Consider the following 24,497-nt stretch of genomic DNA (forward strand, 5'->3'; position numbering starts at 1 on the left):
TAATACATCTAGTCTGTCAGGTATGATAGAGATGTCTGTCTAGTTAGGGGTCTGTCATGGTTATGGGGGATTTCTTCTGAGGTGTAGCTTATGTGATCTAGTTTCAGGTTGTTAGTGGATGTGGGTAGAAAGGGTCAGTTGATTGGGGGAGATGAGCGGTTGTGTTTAGATAGGTTGCTGATAAGGGGAAAGAGGCTGGTGTTGGATATTGCGTAGGGACTATCTGTCTGTGTCTCTTCTCTGCTCCCTCAATTTCTGTTCCATTCTCTTAAGCGAATTGCTCAATGTTATGCCTATTTCTATATTCATTCTTTCTTTCTCCTGAATTAGCCTCCTTTCTTTGAATACCTTTCATTCTGTATTTTGCTAGAGCCATCCAAATATATTTCTTCTCATTTGTGAAATTTAGTTTCGTCTGTGGAAGTCATTAGTACGTCAAGGAATGAAAGTGTCGGGGGTTGCAGTTGGGATGTTCCAAAGTATCAGTATCATTACCAGTAGGTATTGGCTAATTTTAATGGTACTGGTATCAGTATTGGTGTGCGTCGCCTAATTTTGATTGTATCAGTATCATCCTAAAATGGAGTATTGGTATATGCTAGTGTGAGAATGAGAAGGGCAAGGAATGCCACCCTGAAGCAGGCTCAAGTCCCAGACAGATAGCAGCATTAGGTCCACTTGGCCACTAGCTTGTGATTTCATCATCACATTAATCACATTGTCTAACATTTTGTTAAAAGCAAAATGACGTATGTCAATGGCATTACATACAAAATGCGAAAGTGAAAAATATCTTCCTAATAGTGTAGAAAAGAAGAAATGTATGCAAAGAGCATGTCTTTTTTCCAGTTCCTCTTTTATGGGGTGAAGGAGGTCATAGATTCTTATTTTTACAGGTGTGACCTCGCCGTTTGCTGATCAAGGGCCTGCGTGAACTGCTCTACGAAGTAGACCACTGGGAGATATGCCGTTACACTTGGGTGACAATCCCTGGAAAATAATTGGAAGTGGCAGATTGCTTTCTAAGTGGACTGACAGCGTACCAGCAAGGCTCACTTGCCAAGGTTCGGTCGTAACATAAACAAACACTACTAAGCACTTGTATATATGAAAAATATTCACTGAAAATATGGCAAAACTTAATTAGCAAAAACAAAAATCTGTATACATAAAAAAAAGGTACCTTTCCTTGTGTAATATGGATTATATATATTGTTGTAACTGTGCATAAGGAAAATTGACCAGTTATGCTACTTATGGGCCGGAATTACTATCTTGGCCACTAAGAATACTGTATTTCATCATAGCTACTACTTGTTGAGGCATGTAGCTTGTGTTGCCACTGATTCTCCTTTCACCATTGAGGATATTGAGTGCGCAACATGAAGATCCAGTTTGGTTGCCTGTTTATAGCAAAAGAGGAAATCTTTGAATCGAATAGAGGTGTTCCAAAGTATTTGTATTGGTGGGCATCGGCTAATTTTGGTGGTTCTAGTGTCTGCCTAAAATTAAGTATTGCTATCGTCACAAAAAATCGACATCGTCCTGTTCCCAGAATAAAGTCTCTTGTGCTGTTAAGTGACTCTGTAATGAATAAACTATCAGATCTCAATAGTTGTACACTAATTGGTGGTTTATATCCTTGGTACCTGACACTTAGAAATTGATGTGGCATACTAGATGTTGCTCACCCACAAGTAGATTACAGGGGTAGGCTAGAATGAAATAATTTTGCCTATGATAAGAAAATCAGAATACTAGAATAATAGTATGTGTATTGCTGTGTATATGGGTTATAGCGACAAAAAAAAAAAATGGGACACTAAAGTGGTCGTAATCCTATTCAAACTCACTCCGGTCTTCTCTACAGTTGCCTCCCTTGTATGATCATTTAGCGTCTGCCTTTTTTCCCTTCAGGAGATAATAACTAGAACAGAGTATACTACAGACTCTGGCCATACAATAGAGCGGAAAAATAATGTAAGGGACCTGGGAGTAGTAATGTCTGAAGATCTCACTTTCAAGGATCACAACAGTGCTACGATTGCAAGTGCAAAGAAAATGATAGGATGGATAGTGAGAACGTTCAAAACGAGAGATGCTAAGCCAATGGTGATCCTTTTCAAATCACTTGTTCTTTCTAGGCTGGAATACTGCTGTACATTAACATCTCCATTCAAAGCAGGTGAAATCGCAGATCTAGAGAGTGTACAGAGAACCTTTACTGCACGTATAAGTTCTGTCAAGCACCTTAACTACTGGGAACGCTTGGAAGCACTTGACTTGTACTCGTTGGAACGCAGGAGGGAGAGAGATATCATAATCTACACTTGGAAAATCTTGGAAGGAATGGTCCCAAATCTGCACACAGAAATCACTCCATACGAAAGTAAAAGACTGGGCAGGCGATGCAAAATGCCCCCAATAAAAAGTAGGGGCGCCATTGGTACACTAAGGGAAAACACCATAAGTGTCCGGGGCCCAAGACTGTTCAACAGCCTCCCATCAAGCATTAGGGGAATTGCCAATAAAGCCCTGGCTGCCTTAAAGAGATTGCTGGACAGATACCTAGTCAGTGCCGGATCAGCCGGGCTGTGGCTCATACGTTGGACTGCGTGCGGCCAGCAGTAACAGCCTAGTTGATCAGGCCCTGATCCATCGGGAGGCCTGGTCGTGGACCGGGCCGCGGGGGCGTTGATCCCCGGAATAACCTCCAGGTAATCCTTGTGAGGTTCCAACGGTTCGTGTCTGTTCTCCCCTACTGCCGTGTGACAAAGCTCCCATGCCTACAACTGCTTCTTGCTCTTTTTCTCGATTACTTCCGGTCGCATGCTCATGCCGTTGCTGTTTAAGCAGATGGTTCTAAATCTTCTGACGGTGTCGAGTTCACGGCGGTGTTGTCCGAGGTCATTTGTTAGACTAGTATTTTTACCGGCGAGTTGTATGCCATCCTCATAGCTCTTCTCTGTATTACACATACGTCTCCTTCGACGTTTGTGATCATTTCAGATTCCCTCAGCGCTTTACAAGCCAATAAACAATTTGATTCCCCTCGTCCATTGGCCCTTCGTATTCAACTATGGTTGCGCCGTGTGGCTAGCAGAAACCAAGACGTCATTTTCTGTTGGGTCCCTGGACACGTTGATGTGCAGGGAAGTGAACATGTGGATACTGCTGTGCGGTCAATAGAGGTATTCCGTTTAGAGATTATTTTAGTCATCTCTGCCCGTCTTCGCGGCCGTTAGTAACAATGGTGGTCAGACATGCACCATAACAAATTGCACTCTATTAACCCCTTTTAGGTTTGTGGCCATCGTTCCACCGTTGCCGTACTCTGGAGACTGCTCTCCCGTCTCCGCATCGGTCATACCCACCTTACCCATGGGTATCTCATGGAACGAGACACTATTCCTCTCTGTGAGGTTTGTCGGATCCCTATTTCGGTTCTTCACTTTCATGTGGATTGCTCGCAGGATTTACCTCCAACGACGCCGCCGCCCTACCGCTCTTACCTTATCTTCCCTTCTTGCAGACGGTCCTGTCTTTGTCTTACAATCACTTTTTTACTTTGTCAGCTTTAATGTACGAACTTTGACACACAGCCCTTAGCATCCCTTTGGCTCTATTTTCTACCCCGCAGCGCTGCATAACCCTTGTCGGTTTAACGCTTTCTTTGATTATCATAATAATAATAATCCTATTCAAAAATATTGACTCTCCAAAGAGCCCGGACACTATCCTCAAAATTTACTGATAATTTGCCTCCCGCCTCTTGTTCACTGACGTCATGTCTACCCTTAAAGTTATAAGTGAAGAATAGTCATAATACTGTGGCTCGAACAATGCACAAATAACCCTCACTTAAGTGAAACTTGATTTAGGGAATTGGATCTGTGCTCCAGTTCCCCGAATTAAGCCTGAATGCCTTCCACATATCCCCCCCCCCCAGGCGCTGTATAATCCTCCGGGTTTAGCGCTTCCCCCTTGATTATAATAATAATAATAATTAAGTGAAACTTGTAATAACATTTCAATCCGACGTGGACTATTAACCAGTCACACTGAAGCGAGAAGGGAAGGAGGGCAGAGTATATCTAAGAGGGGGAAAGAAAGGGTGTGCTAGAATTAGTAGAGCAGAAGTGTTGGAGGTACAAATAAGATAGTTGAAAACTATTATATACCATGGTATTATATACCATTCGTACACAAAAAAAAAAAAAAAAAAAACCGAAGGCAGTGTAGTACTTCTTCACTTGCTGCTGCTGATGCTGCTGCACCTGCTACCACCACCACCACCACCACCACTGCTGCTGCTGCTGCTGCTGCTGCTGCTGCTACTACTACTACTACTACTACTACTACTACTACTACTACTACTACTACACTTGCTGTTACTACAGTTGCTGCTCCCGCCTTACTACTAGCTGCTGCTGCTGTTACTACTACACTTGCTGCTGCTACTACTGTTACTACTACACTTGCTGCTACTGTTACTACTACACTTGCTGCTACTGTTACTACTACACTTGCTGCTACTGTTACTACTACACTTGCTGCTGCTGCTATTATTGTTACTACTACGCTTGCTGCTGCTGCTACTAAACTTGCTGCTTCTCTTAATACTAGTGTTACTACTACTACACTTGCTGCTGCTGCTACTACTACACTTGCTGCTGCTGCTGCTACTACTACTACACTTGCTGCTGCTGCTACTACTGCTACTACAACACTTGCTGCTGCTACTACTACTACTACTACTACTACTACTACTACTACTGCTGCTACTACTACACTTGCTGCTACTACTACTACTACTACTGCTGCTGCTACTACTACTACTACACTTGCTGCTGCTGCTACTACTACTACACTTGATGCTGCTACTACTACTACACTTGCTGCTGCTGCTACTACACTTGCTACTGCTACTACACTTGCTGCTGCTACTACACTTGCTGCTGCTACTACACTTGCTACTGCTACTACACTTGCTACTGCTACTACACTTGCTGCTGCTGCTACTACACTTGCTACTGCTACTACTACACTTGCTGCTGCTACTACACTTGCTGTTGCTACTACTACTACTACACTTGCTACTGCTACTACACTTGCTACTGCTACTACACTTGCTGCTACTGCTACTACACTTGCTACTACTACTACTACACTTGCTGCTGCTGCTGCTACTACTACTACACTTGCTGCTGCTGTTACTACTGCTATTACTACTACACTTGCTGCTACTACTGCTACACTTGCCGCTGCTGCTACTACTACACTTGATGCTGCTACTACTACTACTACTACACTTGCTGCTGCTACTACTACTACACTTGCTGCTGCTGCTGCTACTACTACTACTACTACTACACGTGCTGCTGCTACTACTACACGTGCTGCTGCTACTACTACACTTGCTGCTACTACTACTACTACACTTGCTAATACTACTACACTTGCTACTACTACTACACTTGCTGCTACTACTACTACTACACTTGCTGCTGCTGCTACCACCACTACTACTACTACACTTGCTGCTACCACCACTACTATTACTACACTTGCTGCTGCTGCTACCACCACTACTACTACTACTACTACACTTGCTGCTGCTGCTACCACTACTACTACTACTACTACACTTGCTGCCTCTACTACTACACTTGCTGCCTCTACTACTACACTTGCTGCTGCTGCTGCTGCTACTACTACTACTACTACACTTGCTGCTACTACTACTACACTTGCCGCTGCTGCTACTACTACTACACTTGCCGCTGCTGCTACTGCTACTACACTTGCCGCTGCTGCTACTACTACACTTGATGCTGCTACTACTACTACTACTACACTTGCTGCCTCTACTACTACACTTGCTGCCTCTACTACTACACTTGCTGCCTCTACTACTACACTTGCTGCCTCTACTACTACACTTGCTGCCTCTACTACTACACTTGCTGCCTCTACTACTACACTTGCTGCTGCTGCTACCACCACTACTACTATTACTACACTTGCTGCTGCTGCTACCACCACTACTACTACTACACTTGCTGCTGCTGCTACCACTACTACTACTACTACACTTGCTGCTGCTGCTGCTGCTGCTGCTGCTGCTGCTACTACTACTACTACTACTACTACACTTGCTGCTGCTGCTACTACTGCACTTGCTGCTGCTGTTACTACTACACTTGCTGCTGCTGCTACTACTACTACTACTACACTTGTTGCTGCTACTACTACTACTCCACTTGCTGCTGCTGCTGCTGCTACTACTACTACACTTGCTGCTACTGTTACTACTACACTTGCTGCTGCTGCTACTACTACTACTACTACACTTGTTGCTGCTACTACTACTACTACACTTGCTGCTGCTGTTACTACTGTTACTACTACACTTGCTGCTGCTACTAAACTTGCTGCTTCTCTTACTACTAGTGTTACTGCTACTACACTTGCTGCTACTACTACTACACTTGCTGCTGCTACTACTACTACACTTGCTGCTGCTACTACTACTACACTTGCTGCTGCTGCTGCTGCTGCTGCTACTACTACTACACTTGCTGCTGCTGCTGCTACTACTACACTTGCTGCTGCTACTACTACTACACTTGCTGCTGCTGCTACTACTACTACACTTGCTGCTGCTGCTGCTACTACTACACTTGCTGCTGCTGCTGCTACTACTACTACTACTACTACTACACTTGCTGCTGCTACTACTACACTTGCTGCTGCTACTACTACACATGCTGCTGCTGCTGCTGCTACTACTACTACTACTACTACTACTACACTTGCTGCTGCTGCTGCTACTACTACTACACTTGCTGCTGCTGCTGCTACTACTACTACACTTGCTGGTACTACCACACTTGATGCTGCTACTGCTACAACACTTGCTGCTGCTGCTACACATGAGTTAGCCTGTCTTTCATAGGCTTGTGTCCTGGGAGTGCCTTTTCTGCCTTAGTAATGTAGGTCCTGTTTGGCATTTTCTTCCAGAACAGGCCTGTTTTGTCACAATTGAACACTTATTGGGGTTTGAATTTTTCAGCCTCGCCATGCCTTATCACACTGTGTATGCCACTGCGATTCATAAATCTCTCAACCCAACCTTTGCTGGCCTTAAATTCACCAATATGATCACTGATTTTAGGCATATTTTCCTGTTCACCTGGGTGTTAGTCAGCTGGTGTGGGTTGCATCCTGGGGGATAAGATTAAGGACCCCAGTGGAAATAGGTTAGATAATCCTTGATGCTCTGACTTTCTTGGGTTATCCTGGGTGGCTACCCCTCTGGGGTTAATTGTTTCTCGGATAATTGTTTCTCGTTAATCCACACCAACAACAGTCTCTCCACATCTTCGAGTAATATTTGTGATCTCTGTTTTGTAAGCATATTTGCACCATTCACAACAACTTCCTTGATTGCCTTTTTCTTGGCCATGATAGTAGTGATGGTTGAATGGGGTTTGTTATATAACCTGGCCAACCTGGAGACATGCACTCCACTTTCGTATTTTGCAATGATCTCTTTCTTCAATTCATTAGTATTTCTCGCCCTCTTTACCACAGGGCTGGCACTAGAAGCTTTCTTTGGGCCCATGGTGGCTTATTTAGCAGTTACAAGCACATAAAACAGTGGAATAACACAAAATGTATCACATTTACGTGTGGAATCATCCTCACTGGCTTGTAAACAATGGCACACTAGCTTCACATGGAGTCATGGAGTGGCCGAGTGGCTCAGACCACGCGGACATGTTTGAGGCGAATGTCCTTAACCGAGTTCTTGGGCATTAGCCGAGCCAGTATTTTGACGTAATAACTTGGCGCTATCCAATTTTGGCGTTAGCCGATGATGCCGTTACCTGACGGTCCACTGTACTATAGTTTTACATACAGAAAACAATGAGATATATAAATTTTAATGGATAAATGAACATGTAAATCAGTTTTACCTTTATTGAAGATGCTTGTTGATGTATGAGAGAGGCAGGAGAGTTTGTAGGCAGGACAAGATAGTCCTTCAATATGACGCTAATATCAACTCCACGGCTTGTGTCATATGTCTCACTCCCTAACTGACGAGTGTTGCTGCGTTTGTTGGGTGTATAAGGGCCGCTAAGATAAACCTTACATGGTGGCGATGGCGGCAGCAGAGATGGCGGTGTTTTCAGTCGCCCTATATAACTCCAACAACATTGGAGGAGTCGGTTTCATGCTGTCCTTTTTCTCTCGATTAATCGCTTAACTTACTTGCTACACTGTTAATGCTACACTTTATCGCTGGCTGGTGCTATAGCCTTTATGGATTCGTGCTGCTTTAGTATCATGCATATTATAGAATCACTGAAGAAGGCACGTTCTCCCCTCTTCCTCCTCCACTTTGGTACTTTGCTACAATTTCTTTTTTCAATTCTATCATCATGTTTCTCACTTTCTTTACCAAAGGGCTGTCACTATGAAATTTCTTTGGGCCCATGGTAGCTTATTTCAGTCACAATCAATAAACAAGCACCAAACACAATGAATTTATTGTGAAATGTTTGGATGAGCACGCAGGGTAATGTTCACTCAAGGATAAACAAAGTTAGACTGGCTCACGCTGCCTGCGTGGGCAGGCGCAGACAGGTCTGGTACGCCGGCTGAAACGTGGGGGCACAGGCTGAAACTCGGGACAAAATTTAGCTGAAGAAAGTGGTCGAAACTCAAAGCGGCCAATACTCAGGGTAGCCGAAACTTGGGGCTCCACTGTGCTAGAAAATACAGAAGGGCCTCGCTTTACGGCATTTCACTATTACGTACATCGGTTTTCAAGTACGCCCATTCTTCATTTATTCAGACTTCTACAATATTCACCACTCGCTATAAGCTAAGGTTGAAAATATTTTAAGGTAAGTAATATGCGTACTGTGTATGCGTTTATTTTTTTTTTTTTTAGACCAAGGTCTATGGGTCACTTAATATGATAATGTGAACATCAAGCTTTCATATGCATCTGTAAAATGAAAAAAGGGTGTTTCACTTTACAGCAGTAGCCCAGAACCTAACCTGCTGTAGAAGCGGTGCTCACCTGTACATCTTATTTCTCCCCCTCAACAAATACCAAAAGTAAAAAAAAATAAGCTTTAAAAATCTCTCCCCCCCCACCTCCCCTCAAAAAAAAAAAAAAAATTACAGGTATGAAATCGTTTTGCTAATGTGTGAATGCTGTTTTGGAAAATATTCATTCATGAATACTGCATATAAAATTTGTTGTGTATAAATATTGCCGTTAAAATTGGCACTTGCCAAGAAGCTTTCTTTTGAGATAATTATGTATACACACACAAGATAATTTAAATCTGCAAAACTTCATTCAGGTAATCCCATCCATGATGAAATACCATCTGGCAAGTCAAATGGCATGATGGCTTTGACACCCACCAATATACCAGTTGCACAACTTCTTAAACATTGCCATATATTTTTTCCTGAATTTAACAGAAATATAAAAAACAAAATGAAGTAAACGGTCAAAAGTTGCCAAAATTTCGTATGTCAAATAAGAATCACATGATGTAATCTCTAATATCAAGGTTGTAATAAACTGCACAACTCCAAATAAACCAAATACGTATGTTTAATTTTTAATATTTGTTGACTGCCTGGTAAACCAGGCAGTCAACAAATAAGGCTGAGCAACTAGAGTAGAAGAAATATATCACAGATTGGTTTAATATCCTCGTTCATTTTCACCACCTTGCCTACCTGGAGGGTGTTCCAGGGGTCAGCGCCCCCCATGGCCTGGGCCTTTGTGTTACTTTTCCCACAGTGGTTGACATGGGTACACAAAATTTATAACTCTGTTGTTGCACATATATCAAAAAGTAATAACAGTTTTTTATATATTTGCATGGAGTACAACTTTTTATGTAATTGTAGTAATGTAGCATGCCTAAAAATGCTCTGGAATGTTCTTAAGAGTTTCTGGGGTTCAATTCTTCCAAGAAGCCTAGGAAAGCCATAGAATGTTTATGGTAAATTTCATACTGGATATTAAATCACAGCTTGACAATTTTTCAGGACATACTCATGTGTAGAATAAAGATAAAAATAAGTGTTGTGTGTTTTAAAATTGTTTTATTTATGGAAATTGGGTACATTATCTTAGAGCATTATACAACTGTTCAATTGTTACATATACATGTAGTATGTAGAATCGATGCCAATATGTATGGGTATATATACATAATATGCAGAGCAACCTTAATTAGCACTGTGTTGCTCAGGGTTGAGGCTTTACCAGGGTATATAAAGGATATTTTTTACATATAGCTATTCAAAAAGTAAACACTCAGTGAAGCCAGCGCAGTGTTGGATCATTATTACATTTGAAGCTAATGATGATCCAGTAGGCATATTTCAGTGCTCAGCTACATGCATCACCACCACTTTATGTAAGGTGGTTTACTGTTGACCTCACTCTGTAAGTATCCTATATACAGTATGTTGTGTAAAAAAGTATCCTCTGTATGACTTGATAAAGCTCATCCACTGGAGAAGTCTAGTCCCAAATAAGGTGTTCTGCATAGTCTCTACACCCAGTTCACATGCTACTCTTGTTTTGAGTAGGTAACTCTTATGTATCAATAAATGGTTTACATGCCTTTTAAATTAAATATTAAATAATATTTATTGTATAATTTGTCCTTATTTTTGAAGGCGGGGCGATGAAGAAGAAGAAGAGGGAAGTGAGCAGAGTGCTGTGAACAATGGGTCATTGACATCTGAGGAGGCTGTAGATGATCAGGACGATAGTGGAATTCAAGAGTCCAGAGAAGGAGACAGTGGGGCAGAGAATTGTAGTGCTGTTATGGATCTCTCGGGCAGTGTCCCACCATCTAATAAGAGACACAGAGAAGGTGAGCTGCATTATTTTAGATGTTTTCATTCCCATGATTAAGCATAAAATAGGATACATTTCTTGAGCATTTACAGTACAGTTCTCTTTTCTGTTTGAAATTCTTGCTTTCACATTTTTTTTTTTTTAAATTTGGAATAGTCTCTGATGAAATTTTGAATATTTTTGAACAAAGGCAAGAATTAAATGTTAATTTTCAACTGGTTTGCACAATAAACTGCAGCTGTCTTAGCTTAAAGGGAGTGTAGTTGCATAACTGTGATCAGGTATCCTGTGATGCTGGCAGGCAAACATGCTATTTTCTTTAACTCTAGTTTTATTCATTTATTTCATGGAAGGAGTGCTAATACCATAAGGGTCATACCGCATTTTGGAAAATGGGGCAGTTAGTCAATTCAGGGAAAGGGAGGGCAACTTCAGTTTCTTGGCTCGAAAGAATGTCACTTGTGCCAAAGCACCTCCCTTGAAGTTGTTTTTCTTCCGATGTATTAAGCCATACAGATGTCATTAGTATATACTATATACATATATAATAAAAGTAGTTACATAATACAACAGTAGAGGTGTAACTGAACCCTCCAGGGAGGTAACTTGATGCTGGTGAGAAGCTAATGATCACATTCCCCTGGGTGCTTAACAACTCTTATGATCTTTTCCCTAAATATAATGACACCAACAACATCTGTAGCTAAACATACATAAATAAAACAAGTCAATTTATTTAGGGCTCCCTATCCTCTTTACTTGATCTGAATGTAACATATTTATGTGTGAGGCTAGACACAGTGTACAAATTGACAAATGAATAGAAGTTAAACTTTCACGAATTCCGTTGTTCCTCTCCCACAGGCCTCCGTTAGCATGGTAAAAATGAAGCCATTGTTAAATTAACAATAAGGAATATTGAATATAATTTTTATTCCTCAAATATTAAGTTTAAAAACCATTGTTCAGAAAGAACTAGTAAACAGATTTGAAGTAGGACAGTACAGGTAGGAACTAGCAGAAAAATTGTCCTTCAGAAAGAAATGTCAATTAAAACATGTCAATAGAAAAAGTTAAAATCAGCAGCTTACAAGATGTCACTATTAGACTAAGGTTAGGCTCTATTTAGCTATATCCTCAAGAGAAGTCCCTTTATGCCAATAAGGGGTTCTTGATCCAAGGAAGTGAACCTGTCCTTCCTTTCCATGGATTGAACCTGATTGCCTTACATTCCCTAGGTGCTGTATCATTCCTTTGTGTTTGATACTTCTCCTACATATAATAATAAAATAGTACACAAATAACCTGCACATAGGAGAGAGAAACTTAAGAGGACGTTTTGGTCCTACTTGGACCATTTACAAAGTCTCGCTAGCCACACTAGCACAAAAGAGTGACGGATCTAGTATATATGGACAGGGACAGGACAAAAAGAGAGAGAAAAAAAAAACATTCTGAGAGTTAATTTCTCATCAGCAAGATGCACAGACCTTGGTCATCACAACTCTGAAACCCAACAGTAATTGTATAGTAATACTGTACACTGAAGTTTATTATTTTTTTTTTTTTTCGTTTTTTAATTAGTAGCTTGCACTCATAATATGATGGGTATTACTCTGGGCATATTTAATAAAAAAAATTGTATCTTATGGCTGATAATGATATTTTTACTGAAGCTTTGAGGTGACTGTAGTTATGGTGGAGGTAGGTGACACATGTGGAACTACTTGTCATAAATTTTTATAAGTATTGTGCAAGGTCTCACAAACCCTCATAACACATGTCTCTACCAACAAGCAAAGACAGCTGTAATGTAAAGAATAAAACTTTTAATATCTTTGAGTCTTGAGAATCACAAGCCTAAAAAAAAATTATTTTTAGGGGGTCTGCAGAACTTAACCTTACTCTCACTGGGGAGCCTTTAATTGAGCTATGTGCAGAAAGAGGTTTGGTAATAAGTAATACATATTTTATGAAAAAGAGGATAAATAAATATACAAGGTATGATGTAGCACGTAATGAAAGTAGTTTGTTAGATTATGTATTGGTGGATAAAAGGTTGATGGGTAGGTTCCAGGATGTACACGTTTATAGAGGGGCAACTGATATATCGGATCATTATCTAGTTGTAGCTACAGTTCGAGTAAGAGGTAGATGGGATAAGAGGAAAATGGCAACAACAAGTAAGAGGGAGGTGAAAGTGTATAAACTACGGGAGGAGGAAGTTCGGGTGAAATATAAGCAACTATTGGCAGAAAGGTGGGCTGGTGCAAGTATGAGTAGTTGGGGGGGGGAGGGTTGAAGAGGGTTGGAATAGTTTTAAAAACGCAGTATTAGAATGTGGGGCAGAAGTTTGTGGTTATAGGAGGGTGGGTGCAGGAGGAAAGAGGAGTGATTGGTGGAATGAAGAAGTAAAGGATGTGATAAAAGAGAAAAAGGTAGCTAATGAGAGATATTTACAAAGCAGAAGTGTTATAAGAAGAGCAGAGTATATGGAGAGTAAAAGAAAGTTGAAGAGAGTGGTGAGAGAGTGCAAAAGGAGAGCAGATGATAGTGGGGGAGGTACTGTCAAGAAATTTTAATGAAAATAAGAAAAAAGTTTGGAGTGAGCTAAGAAAGCTTAGGGAACAAATGGATTTGTCAGTTAAAAAACAGAGTAGGGGAGTTAGTAGATGGGGAGATGGAGGTTTTGGGTTGGTGAGAATATTTTGAGGAACTTTTAAATGTCAATGGAGAAAGGGAGGCTGTAATTTCATGCACTGGCCACCCATGTATACCATCTTTTAGGAGTGAAGAAGAGCAGGATGTGAGTGTGGGGGAGGTGCGTGAGGTATTATGTAGAATGAAATGGGGTAAAGCAGTTGGAACTGACGGGATCATGACAGAAATTTTAAAAGCAGGGGGGGTGGGACATAGTGTTGGAATGGTTGGTATTTTTGTTTAATAAATGTATGAAAGAGGGGAAGGTACCTAGGGATTGGCAGAGAGTGTGTATAGTCCCTTTATATAAAGGGAAGGGGGACAAGAGAGATTGTAAAAATTATAGAGGAATAAGTTTACTGAGTATACCAGGAAAAGTGTACGGTAGGGTTGTTATTGAAAGAATTAGAGGTAAGACAGAATGTAGAATTGCGGATGAGCAAGGAGGTTTTAGAGTGGGTAGGGGATGTGTAGATCAAGTGTTTACATTGAAGCACATATGTGAGCAGTATTTAGAAAAAGGTAGGGAAGTTTTTATTGCATTTATGGATTTAGAAAAGGCATATGGTAAGAGTGGATAGGGAAGCAATGTGGCAGATGTTGCAAGTACAGTGGACCCCCGGTTAACGATATTTTTTCACTCCAGCAGTATGTTCAGGTGCCAGTACTGACCGAATTTGTTCCCATAAGGAATATTGTGAAGTAGATTAGTCCATTTCGGACCCCCAAACATACACGTACAAACGCACTTACATAAATACACTTACATAATTGGTCGCATTCGGAGGTGATTGTTATGCGGGGGTCCACTGTATATGGAATAGGTGGTAAGTTACTAAATGCTGTAAAGAGTTTTTATGAGGATAGTGAGGCTCAGGTTAGGGTGTGTAGAAGAGAGGGAGACTACTTCCCGGTAAAAGTAGGTCTTAGACAGGGATGTGTAATGTCACCATGGTTGTTTAATATATTTATAGATGGGGTTGTAAAAGAAGTAAATGCTAGGGTGTTCGGGAGAGGGGTGGGATTAAATTATGGGGAATTAAATAGAAAATGTGAAGTGACAGAGTTATTTTTGCTGATGATACTGTGCTTATGGGAGATTCTAAAGAAAAATTGCAAAGGTTAGTGGATGAATTTGGGAGTGTGTGTAAAGGTAGAAAGATGAAAGTGAACATAGAAAAGAGTAAGGTGATGAGGATATCAAATGATTTAGATAAAGAAAAATTGGATATAAAATTGGGGAGGAGGAGTATGGAAGAAAATGTTTTCAGATATTTGGGAGTTGACGCGTCAGCGGATGGATTTATGAAGGATGAGGTTAAGTGAGTGGTGCATTGAGGTATATGTGGAGGCAAAAAATGTTATCTATGGAGGCAAAGAAGGGAATGTATGAAAGTATAGTAGTACCAACACACTTGTATGGGTGTGAAGCTTGGGTTGTAAATGTTGCAGCGAGGAGGCGGTTCGAGGCAGTGGAGATGTCCTGTCTAAGGGCAATGTGTGGTGTAAATATTGTGCAGAAAATTCGGAGTGTGGAAATTAAGAGGTGTGGAGTTAATAAAAGTATTAGAGGGCTGAAGAGGGTTTGTTGAGGTGGTTTGGTCATTTAGAGAGAATGGATTAAAGTAGAAAGACATGGAGAGCGTATAAATCTGTAGGGGAAGGAAGGTGGGGTAGGTGTCATCCTCGAAAAGATTGGAGGGAGGGGGTAAAGGTGTTGTGGGCGAGGGGTTTGGACTTCCAGGAAGCGTGCGTGAGCGTGTTAGATAGGAATGAATGAAGACAAATGGTATTTGGGACCTGACGAGCTGTTGGAGTGTGAGCATGGTAATATTTAGTGAAAGGATTCAGGGAAACCTGTTATTTTATATAACTGGACTTGAGTCCTGGAAATGGGAAGTACAATGCCTGCACTCTTAAGGAGGGGTTTGAGATATTGGCAGTTTGGAGGGATATATTGTTTATTTTTATATGTGTATGCTTCTAGACTGTTGTATTCTGAGCACCTCTGCAAAAACGGTGATAATGTGTGAGTGTGGTGAAAGTGTTGAATGATGATGAAAGTATTTTTTTTGGGGGGATTTTCTTTCTTTTTTGGGTCACCCTGCCTCGGTGGGAGACGGCCGAGTTGTTGAAAAAAAAAAAAAAACTCTAAACTGTTGTATTCTGGGCACCTCTGCAAGAAAGTGATTGTGAGAGTGAGGTGAAAGTGTTGAATGATGATGAAAGCATTTTCTTTTTGGGGATTTTCTTTTTGGGTCACCCTGCCTCGGTGGGAGATGGCCGACTTGTTGAAAAAAAAAAAAATCTTATCCTGAACCTATCCTGGTTTTTACATTTTTTTTACTTTCATCTTTTTTGCATGCTCGACCACCCATCCCATTTCCAAAGCTATTCAGGCTGAAGATTTTGAAAATTTGGGCATAGAGGTAGATTCAATTAAAAGGGCCATTTGAGGAGTGTAATTGAAGGTTTATAAAAGGTTTTAGGTATTAAGAGCACAAGGACTTGTATATGATTTGAGAAGGCTTAAATTTCCTTGATTCAGAATGGTACCTTTTTTTATCCTGCTAATGGTTTGGGATATTGGCAGTTTGGAGGGATATGTTGTGTATCTTTATACGTATATGCTTCTAAACTGTTGTATTCTGAGCACCTCTGCAAAAGCAGTGATAATGTGTGAGTGTGGTGAAAGTGTTGAATGATGATGAAAGTATTTTCTTTTTGGGGATTTTCTTTCTTTTTTTGGGTCACCCTGCCTCGGTGGGAGACGATCGACTTGTTGAAAAAAAAAAAAATATCAGAAAAGGATCATGCATGGTTTTGAATTGCCAGACAGACAGCATTAAAAGTAAAAGCATTTAAATTTATCACAAGGGTACTTTGAAATACAGATTTTAAGCATGTGAAATGGATTGATAAAAGTAGGTAAGAGGAGAGAGTTTTTTGTTGAGTTGCTTAAAATAAAATTTTACTTTTATTCTCGTGTGTGTTAATCAAAGTGGTTTCTCTTGAAAGGTGAAGATGACTCCGAGGTATCCGGCGAATGTGAGGCGCCACCTACATCTCGACCCCGGCTGACTTCCACCCCTGAAGCCAGTGTCAATCATGTCGAGAACTACCAACTTTCTTCTGACTTGGCAGATGATACTCCGAAGGTGAATGGAATCAGCAATGGGTATGAGAGTGACAGCAATGGTATCAATGATGTCAACGATGACGATGATGAAATGCCACCAGTCCCACCCATCAAGGAGCTGAGCCCAGAGGAATTGGCTGAGAAGATGAAGCTGGTTCATCGACTGCAGGTAGAGCTTCGCAATGAGGAGATGAAGCTGGTACTCCTCAAGAAGGTCAGGCAGTCCCAGGTGAGGCCTGCAGCCACAGCTAGTAGGGTTGATTTTGGGGGAATCGGCATAAAATTTTTTAGAACACAAGTCATCCCAGGTTTTTTCTGAGATTGGTGCCAGGCTCAACATGTGACAGGTTCAACTTGTTGAAACTTCAATAATACTTCATTAAAAGTATTTCCTTTCAAAGGAAGTATAAACTACATTGAAGTATTGTGGATGGAGCATTGCTGATCAAGTCGCATTTTTGGGAGTGTTAAAATAACATACATCAATTTCCCCTCCATCTGCTTCAGTCTACTTGTTTAGAGTGGCATTTTAAGTAAGGAGCAATTGATGTATTGTTTACCAGATGTAGTGGCTGGATGGATGAGTAAGAGACCAATCTTAGATTTGAACAGAATTGAGTTCTAAAATATGGCCAATGTAATTTTTGATATGCCTAGAATATTTAGGTATTTAAGGGATTCACCCATTTTGTTGAGGCGCAGGTCACATAGGAAGCTGCTAGACTTGATTATGGTTCTTGTAGCCGGATAACTTTTGCAGTTAGTCAGTGTAAAGGTTGAGAGTGGAATGGGGGTTTCATGGTTGACATTAATGCAACTTTTTCCACACTAACTTCATAATTTTTTTTTGATGTTTAATACACATGTGGTGTTTAAATAGTAAATGGGCTTTGATTCAAACTTTTCTTAGTGTTTGTAGCTTATTAACTAGTGTCATTATTCTCTGTTATGTTTCATTTTAATAAAAGGTGTTTTTTCCAAATATTTCGTATTTAGACTATTGTAGTTACATGTAGTGTATGTGCAAGTACCCCTTCCCACTTGACTCCTGGATTAATTTCACTGGAAAATAGCACTGATAATTAATCTAGTAATTGCATGAAAGATCCATATGCATGAGAGCCATAAATCGTATATTAATGTGGATATATACACAAACGTGATTTCTGTGCTACAATAGTAATTGTCTTCTGTTACATGAGTGTTGGTGTTACAGGTTATGAAGGAGAATGTTAGTGCAACTGCTAATGATGCCAAAACAGCACTGACAAAACTTCCGTCGAATACTACAGCTACTAAGCTGCCACCTTCACAACCTCCACCTCTAATAAAACACGACTTGGGTGCCAAGGTGGGGCTCTTTATTCTTATTACTGCTTTCTTTATTATTTTTTCCTGTTAACCCTGAAGGGTCCCCTTCAATTGGTTGAGTGAATTTTTTTTCTTCCTAAAACTTCATTTAGCTGGCAATATGAAGGACTCATCTGATTAGATTTAGTTTCAGTAACTAGGCCAAAATTCTTGGAACAGTTAGAATTGTAGGTATATTATGGTCAGAGTTGTAGAACCTATCCCTAACTTTCTAGAATGGCTCTGATATCTTTCAAAACCCTCTGTTGCTTGGCTTCAGAAATTCCAAAAAAAAGATGCCTCCTAATTAAACAGTTGTGGAGAGTGAAGTCAGGTGTGCAGGTGCACACATCTGCTAATTTTGTGAAAAAATTTGGAATTTTTTTTTTTCCCAACAAGTTGGCCATCTCCCACCGAGGCAGGGTGACTCAAAAAGAAAGAAAATCCCCAAAAAGAAAATACTTTCATCATCACTCACACATAATCACTGTTTTTGCAGAGGTACCCATAATACAACAGTTTATAAGTATATACATCTAAAAATACACAATATATCCCTCCAAACTGCCAATATCCCAGACCCCTCCTTTAGAGTGCAGGCATTGTATTTCCCATTTCCAGGACTCAAGTCCGGTTATGTAAAATAACCGGTTTCCCTGAATCCCTTCACTAAATATTACCATGCTCACACTCCAACAGCTCGTCAGGTCCCAAATACCATTTGTCTGCATTCACTCCTGTCTAACACATTCACGCACGCTTGCTGGAAGTCCAGAACCCTTGCCGACAACACCTTTATTCCCTCCCTCAAACCTTTTCGTGGACAACCCCTACCCCGCCTTCCTTCCCCTACAGATTTGTACGCTCTCCATGTCATTATACTTTGATCCATTCTCTCTAAATAAATGACCAAACCACCCCAACAAACCCTCTTCAGCCCTCTGACTAATACTTTTATTAACTCCACACCTTCACCTAATTTCCACACTCTGAATTTTCTGTAATATTTACACCACACATTGCCCTTAGACAGGACATCTCCACTGCCTCCAACTGCCTCCTCGCTGCAGCATTTACAACCCAAGCTTCACACCCATATAAGAGTGTTGGTACTACTAAACTTTCATACATTCCCTTCTTTGCCTCCATAGATAACATTTTTTGCTTCCACATATACCTCAATGCACCACTTACCTTTTTTTCTTCATTAGTTCTATGATTAACCTCATCCTTCATAAATCCATCTGCTGACATGTCAACTCCCAAATATCTAAAAACATTCACTTCTTCCATACTCCTCCTCCCCAATTTGATATCCAATTTTTCTTTATCTAAATCATTTGATATCCTCATCACCTTACTCTTTTCTATGTTCCCTCAACTTTCTGCCTTTACACACACTCCCAAATTCATCCACTAACATTTGCAATTTTTCTTTAGAATCTCCCATAAGCACAGTATCATCAGCAAAGAATAACTTGTCACTTCCCACTTTGTATTTAATTCCCCATAATTTAATCCCACCCCTCTCCTGAACACCCTAGCATTTACTTTTTACAACCCCATCTGTAAATATATTAAACAACCATGGTGACATTACACATCCCTGTCTAAGACCTACTTTTACCGGGAAGTAGTCTCCCTCTCTTCTACACACCCTAACCTGAGCCTCACTATCCTCATAAAAACTCTTTACAGCATTTAGTAACTTACCACCTATTCCATATACTTGCAACATCTGCCACATTGCTCTCCTATCCACTCTATCATATGCCTTTTCCAAATCCATAAATGCAATAAAAACTTCCCTACCTTTATCTAAATACTGTTCACATATATGCTTGAATGTAAACACTTGATCTACACATCCCCTACCCACTCTAATACCTCCTTGCTCATCCGCAATTCTACATTCTGTCTTACCTCTAATTCTTTCAATAATAACCCTACCGTACACTTTTCCTAGTATACTCAGTAAACTTATTCCTCTATAATTTTTACAATCTCTTTTGTCCCCCTTCCTTTTATATAAAGGGACTATACACGCTCTTTGCCAATCCCTATGTACCTTCCCCTCATTCATACATGCCAACCACTCCAACACTGTTTTTCCCTGCTTTTAACATTTCTGTCATGATCCCGTCAGTTCCAGCTGCTTTACCCCATTTCATTCTGCGTAATGCCTCATGCACCTCCCCCACACTCACATCCTGCTCTTTTTCACTCCTAAAAGATGGTATACCTCCCTGGCCAGTGCATGAAATTACCGCCTCCCTCTCTTCGTCTACATTTAGAAGTTCCTCAAAATATTCTCTCCATCTACCCAATACCTCCATTTCCCCATCTACTAACTCCCCTACTCTGTTTTTAACTGACAAATCCATTCGTTCCCTAGTCTTTCTTGACTTGTTTAACTCGCTCCAAAATTTTTTCTTATTTTCATTAAAATTTCTTGACAGTGCCTGTCCCACTATATCATCTGCTCTCCTTTTGCACTTTCTCACCACTCTCTTCACCTTTATTTTACTCTCCATATACTTTACTCTTCTTATAACACCTCTTCTTTGTAAATGCCTCTCATAAGTTACCTTTTTCTCTTTTATACTAAATATTTTTGAGTACCTCTTCTCAGTTCCATGACTGTTTAATGACTGGTTTGTCTCAGTTCCATGACTCTTTAACCCTTAAACTGTCTAGACAGATCTACGTTCACATGCGTAGTGCTCCAAAAGTAGATCTACATTTTTTAACATATTTTCAAATATAACCAAAAAAAAAAATGTAGATCAAAGTTTTTTTTACGTTTTCAAATGTAAAAAAAGAAAAAAGAAGCTCTACGTGTTTTTAGATACTTTCAAATGCTGAAAAAACATAGATCTACATTTGGACAGTTTAAGGGTTAATAACTGACACATCTTACAGGCAGGATATTACTCCCTAAGTTTAGCTTATATATAGGCAAATTTGTCAATACACTAAATTAGTTGGAAAAAAAAAAATGGGTATCTTTGGAATCCCTCCAGTAACTTGAAAATGCTTCTTCTAATTGGCTTGAAGTTTTGTGTTGGTGTGCTTTCTAGAATGCATGCTTTGCTAAGTTCTTAGCTCATTAAATAAATTGTGTAATTGATTGATTTCTTTTAAAAAAGAATGCTTATTATCATCAGCTTGACACTATCACCAATGATGCCTTTCATGAAATGTATTGTTTCAGTACTGTATGGTCACTGCATGCCATCTCTCGGTATTCCATTTCAAGCTGATCAGGCACCAACTTAAGTAACTTGTTCAGTACTACTGAAATAATTGATGTCATATTCCCAGAAGGATACCAGGTAATAGGGAAACGTAAGAGGAAAAGGGCAGGAGGCAGAATGGATCAGCTAGTTAGAAATTATTGGAGTTTTGAAGATAGGACAAATAGAAATGAACTAATTAATTACGAAAGGGGTTACAATGAATTCGGGGAGACCCAGAGTGATGGTAGCTAGGATTTACAATCCACCACCAAGCAGTAAGAGAAGATGGGAGTATGAAGAATAAAATGAGAAAGGGTTTGACACCTTAAAAACAGCGAAGAGTTTTTAGGGCTAAAGTAAAGTTATTAATCATGGATAACTTCAACCACAAAGAAATAGATTGTCAACTGGGAATCGCGTGTGGTGCCATAAACATGAAGAGTCAGTATGATGGAAGCAGTTAGAGAAAACTTATCTTGTTTGCATGTTAAGGCATGATGAGAAAAGATGTGAACCAGCAAGACTGGATGATGTATTTACCTCAAATACATCTTACATAGGTGAAATGGAATACTGAGAGCTGGTGTGCCAGTGACCATACAGTACTCAACTTCATATTTCTTGTGGAACTAAAGAATGAGGCTAGAAAGGCCTTGTGACCCTTTTACAAATCACAAAAATGAGCTTGAAAAAAGGGGCCCAGGTTACTTGACATACATACAGATAAGCTGTGTGGGGCAAATTTTGACCTAGATATGAGAGAATGGGTCTGTGCGTTGAGTGTGAACCATGTCAAAAAAAAAAAAAAAAATCCTCACCCATGCAGGGCATCATGGGGGAAAATAGAAAACTGACCATGTGCGTGAATTAAAATAGGACTGGCATTTTCTCAGATGGCTTTTGTTGGCTGTTTCTTGATGTCATTTGATAGAATAGAAGACATGCTAGTAAAATAAAGATAATTATGATTGGCTTCAGGACTGGAAGTAGCTTGAAATTGAACTGAAATTTGTGGAAATATTTTTGCCGATATTACATTGAACAGGTAAGGCTCCCCCTACAACCCCCAGTCTGTTTTATGGGTTCTTAATAGGTCTGATGCAGTAATTGGGATGCTGTAAACAATGAACAATATTTCCTCGTTATATTATTTTTGTCCAAGAAATAAAGGAAATCTTATATTTTTGTGTGAATAAGAATTCAAAATGGAAGGCAAGTGTAATACAGTGGACCCCCGCTTAACCATCACCTTCTAATGTGACCAATTATGTAAGTGTATTTATATAAGTGCGTTTGTACGTGTATGTTTGGGGGTCTGAAATGGACTAATCTACTTCACAATATTCCTTATGGGAACAAATTCAGTCAGTACTGGCACCTGAACATACTTCTGGAATAAAAAAAATATCGTTAATCGGGGGTCCACTGTATAGGAGAGGCCTCAAGGCATGACAAATGTACAGTGGAAATGTTGTTTTAGTGTCAGGACTGTCTACATTGTTTATTATACTCTTATTTTAAAATTGGTATTTTTTTTAATATGTGAAATTGGCCAAATTTCCAAATTCTAATAATAGGGTGGTTGAAATACGTTGAATGGACAGTTTCTTGTGCATGGTTGATAGAACGGAAGATATACTAGCAATATAGCTAAGAATATAGTTGACTGGAACAATAGCATTGACTTAAAAGTAGGACTGGGGGGGGGGGGGGATTGTTCAGAGACCACTAATTGCGCCAGCGTAATTCTGTAATATTTAATCAGTTTTCATACTTTCGGTATCATTACCTTCAGAAAAAGATAATTTACCATTTCAATATTTTTGTTTTTACATTGAGGGCAAGTTTCATTTTGGGGGTCTGGTCAGTGAAAGGGATAATTACATCTGTAAATTTACAATAATCATCATTCAACACTTTCACCTCACTGATACATAATCATTGTAGAAGAGTTCAGATACGATAGTTCAGAAGTCCCTCCAAACTGCCAATATCCCAAACCCCTCCTTTAAAGAGCAGGCATTGTACTTCCCATTTCCAGGACTCAAGTTCGGAAATGAATCCCTTCACAAAATATTACCCTGCTCATGCTCCAACAGCTCTTCAGGTCCCAAAACCCATTCATTTCCATTCACCCCTATCTAACATGTTCACACATGCCTGCTGTATGTCCAAGCCCCTTGTACACAAAACCTCTTGCCACCTCCCTCCGTTCGTTTTTAGGATGACCCCTACCCCTCCTTCCTTCCACTACAGATTTATATACCCTCCAAGTCATTCTATTTTGCTCCAAACTAAACCACCTCAAACAAACCACTTCAACCCAAAGTCTCATGAACCCCTCCTCAGCCCTCTGAATAATACTTTTAGTAACTCCCCACCACCTAATTTCCACACTAAGAATTCTCTGCATGATATTCATGCTACACATTGCCATTAGACAAAACATCTCCACTGCCTCTAGCCTCCTCCTTGCTGCAGCATTTGCAACCCATGCTTCACACCCATATAAGTGTTTGTACCACTGTACTCTAATGCATTTCCTTCTTTGCCTCCATGGATAACATTCTTAGTCTCCACAGATACCTCAGTGCAACACCCTCCCCTTTTTCTTCATCAGTTCTGTGCTTTACATCGTCCTTCATAAACCCATCCACTGACAAGTCTACTCTCAAATATCCTAACAAATTAATTTCTTCTATACTCTCTCCCTCCAATGTGATATCCAGTTTTTCTTTACCTAATTGTATATATACCTCACAATATAGTAATAGTTGCATGAAGGCAGAAGGCAGCAAAAATCAGACCCTATGGGATTAGGAGGCAGTGAAAGAGAAAAACATTGTTTTTAGTGTGGTGTATTGGAGGCAAATCAGCAACGTTTGTCAGTGTTTGAACTTGGGTACTGACTCTGGCTTCAGTCCTGGCAAAAATGCTCGGTGCTGTCACACAATTGAATTTTCTTACAAATAGTATTTATACAATAAGAAATATTAACTTCCTTGTGTAACTTGTAGCCCACTAATAGTGCATAGGCTTCTAAATGGATTCAAATTCCATCCAATTTATAGTGAATTGATTTTCAATCGTCCATTGCAATTTTTTTTTCCAAGTCCAGTGACACTGACATAGCAGAAACAAGAGCTTTATTAAACAC

The 24,497-nt window shown here is 40.0% G+C and overlaps 1 protein-coding gene across 8 annotated transcripts in view; it reads left to right on the forward strand.

Annotated features, from left to right (window-relative positions):
* Positions 1-877: 877 nt before the first annotated feature.
* The window catches only part of LOC128688669 (transcriptional repressor p66-alpha), a 122,301-nt gene continuing 98,681 nt past the window's right edge, over positions 878-24,497 (forward strand). For 4 of the 8 annotated variants that reach the window (XM_053776621.2, XM_070084469.1, XM_070084464.1 and 1 more), the window contains exons 1-4: positions 879-1,064; positions 10,729-10,928; positions 16,631-16,980; positions 17,968-18,102. In XM_053776621.2, the coding sequence (XP_053632596.1) occupies positions 10,880-10,928; positions 16,631-16,980; positions 17,968-18,102 (534 nt within the window). In that variant the 5' untranslated portion in view covers positions 879-1,064; positions 10,729-10,879. Of the gene's footprint in view, positions 1,065-10,728; positions 10,929-16,630; positions 16,981-17,967; positions 18,103-24,497 lie in introns of all 8 variants that reach the window. The other 4 variants (XM_070084467.1, XM_070084468.1, XM_070084466.1 and 1 more) reach the window with 3 other exon arrangements.

The sequence above is a fragment of the Cherax quadricarinatus genome, chromosome 13 (assembly GCF_038502225.1).
Source record: "Cherax quadricarinatus isolate ZL_2023a chromosome 13, ASM3850222v1, whole genome shotgun sequence".
In the NCBI taxonomy this organism is placed as follows: Eukaryota; Metazoa; Arthropoda; class Malacostraca; order Decapoda; family Parastacidae; genus Cherax; species Cherax quadricarinatus.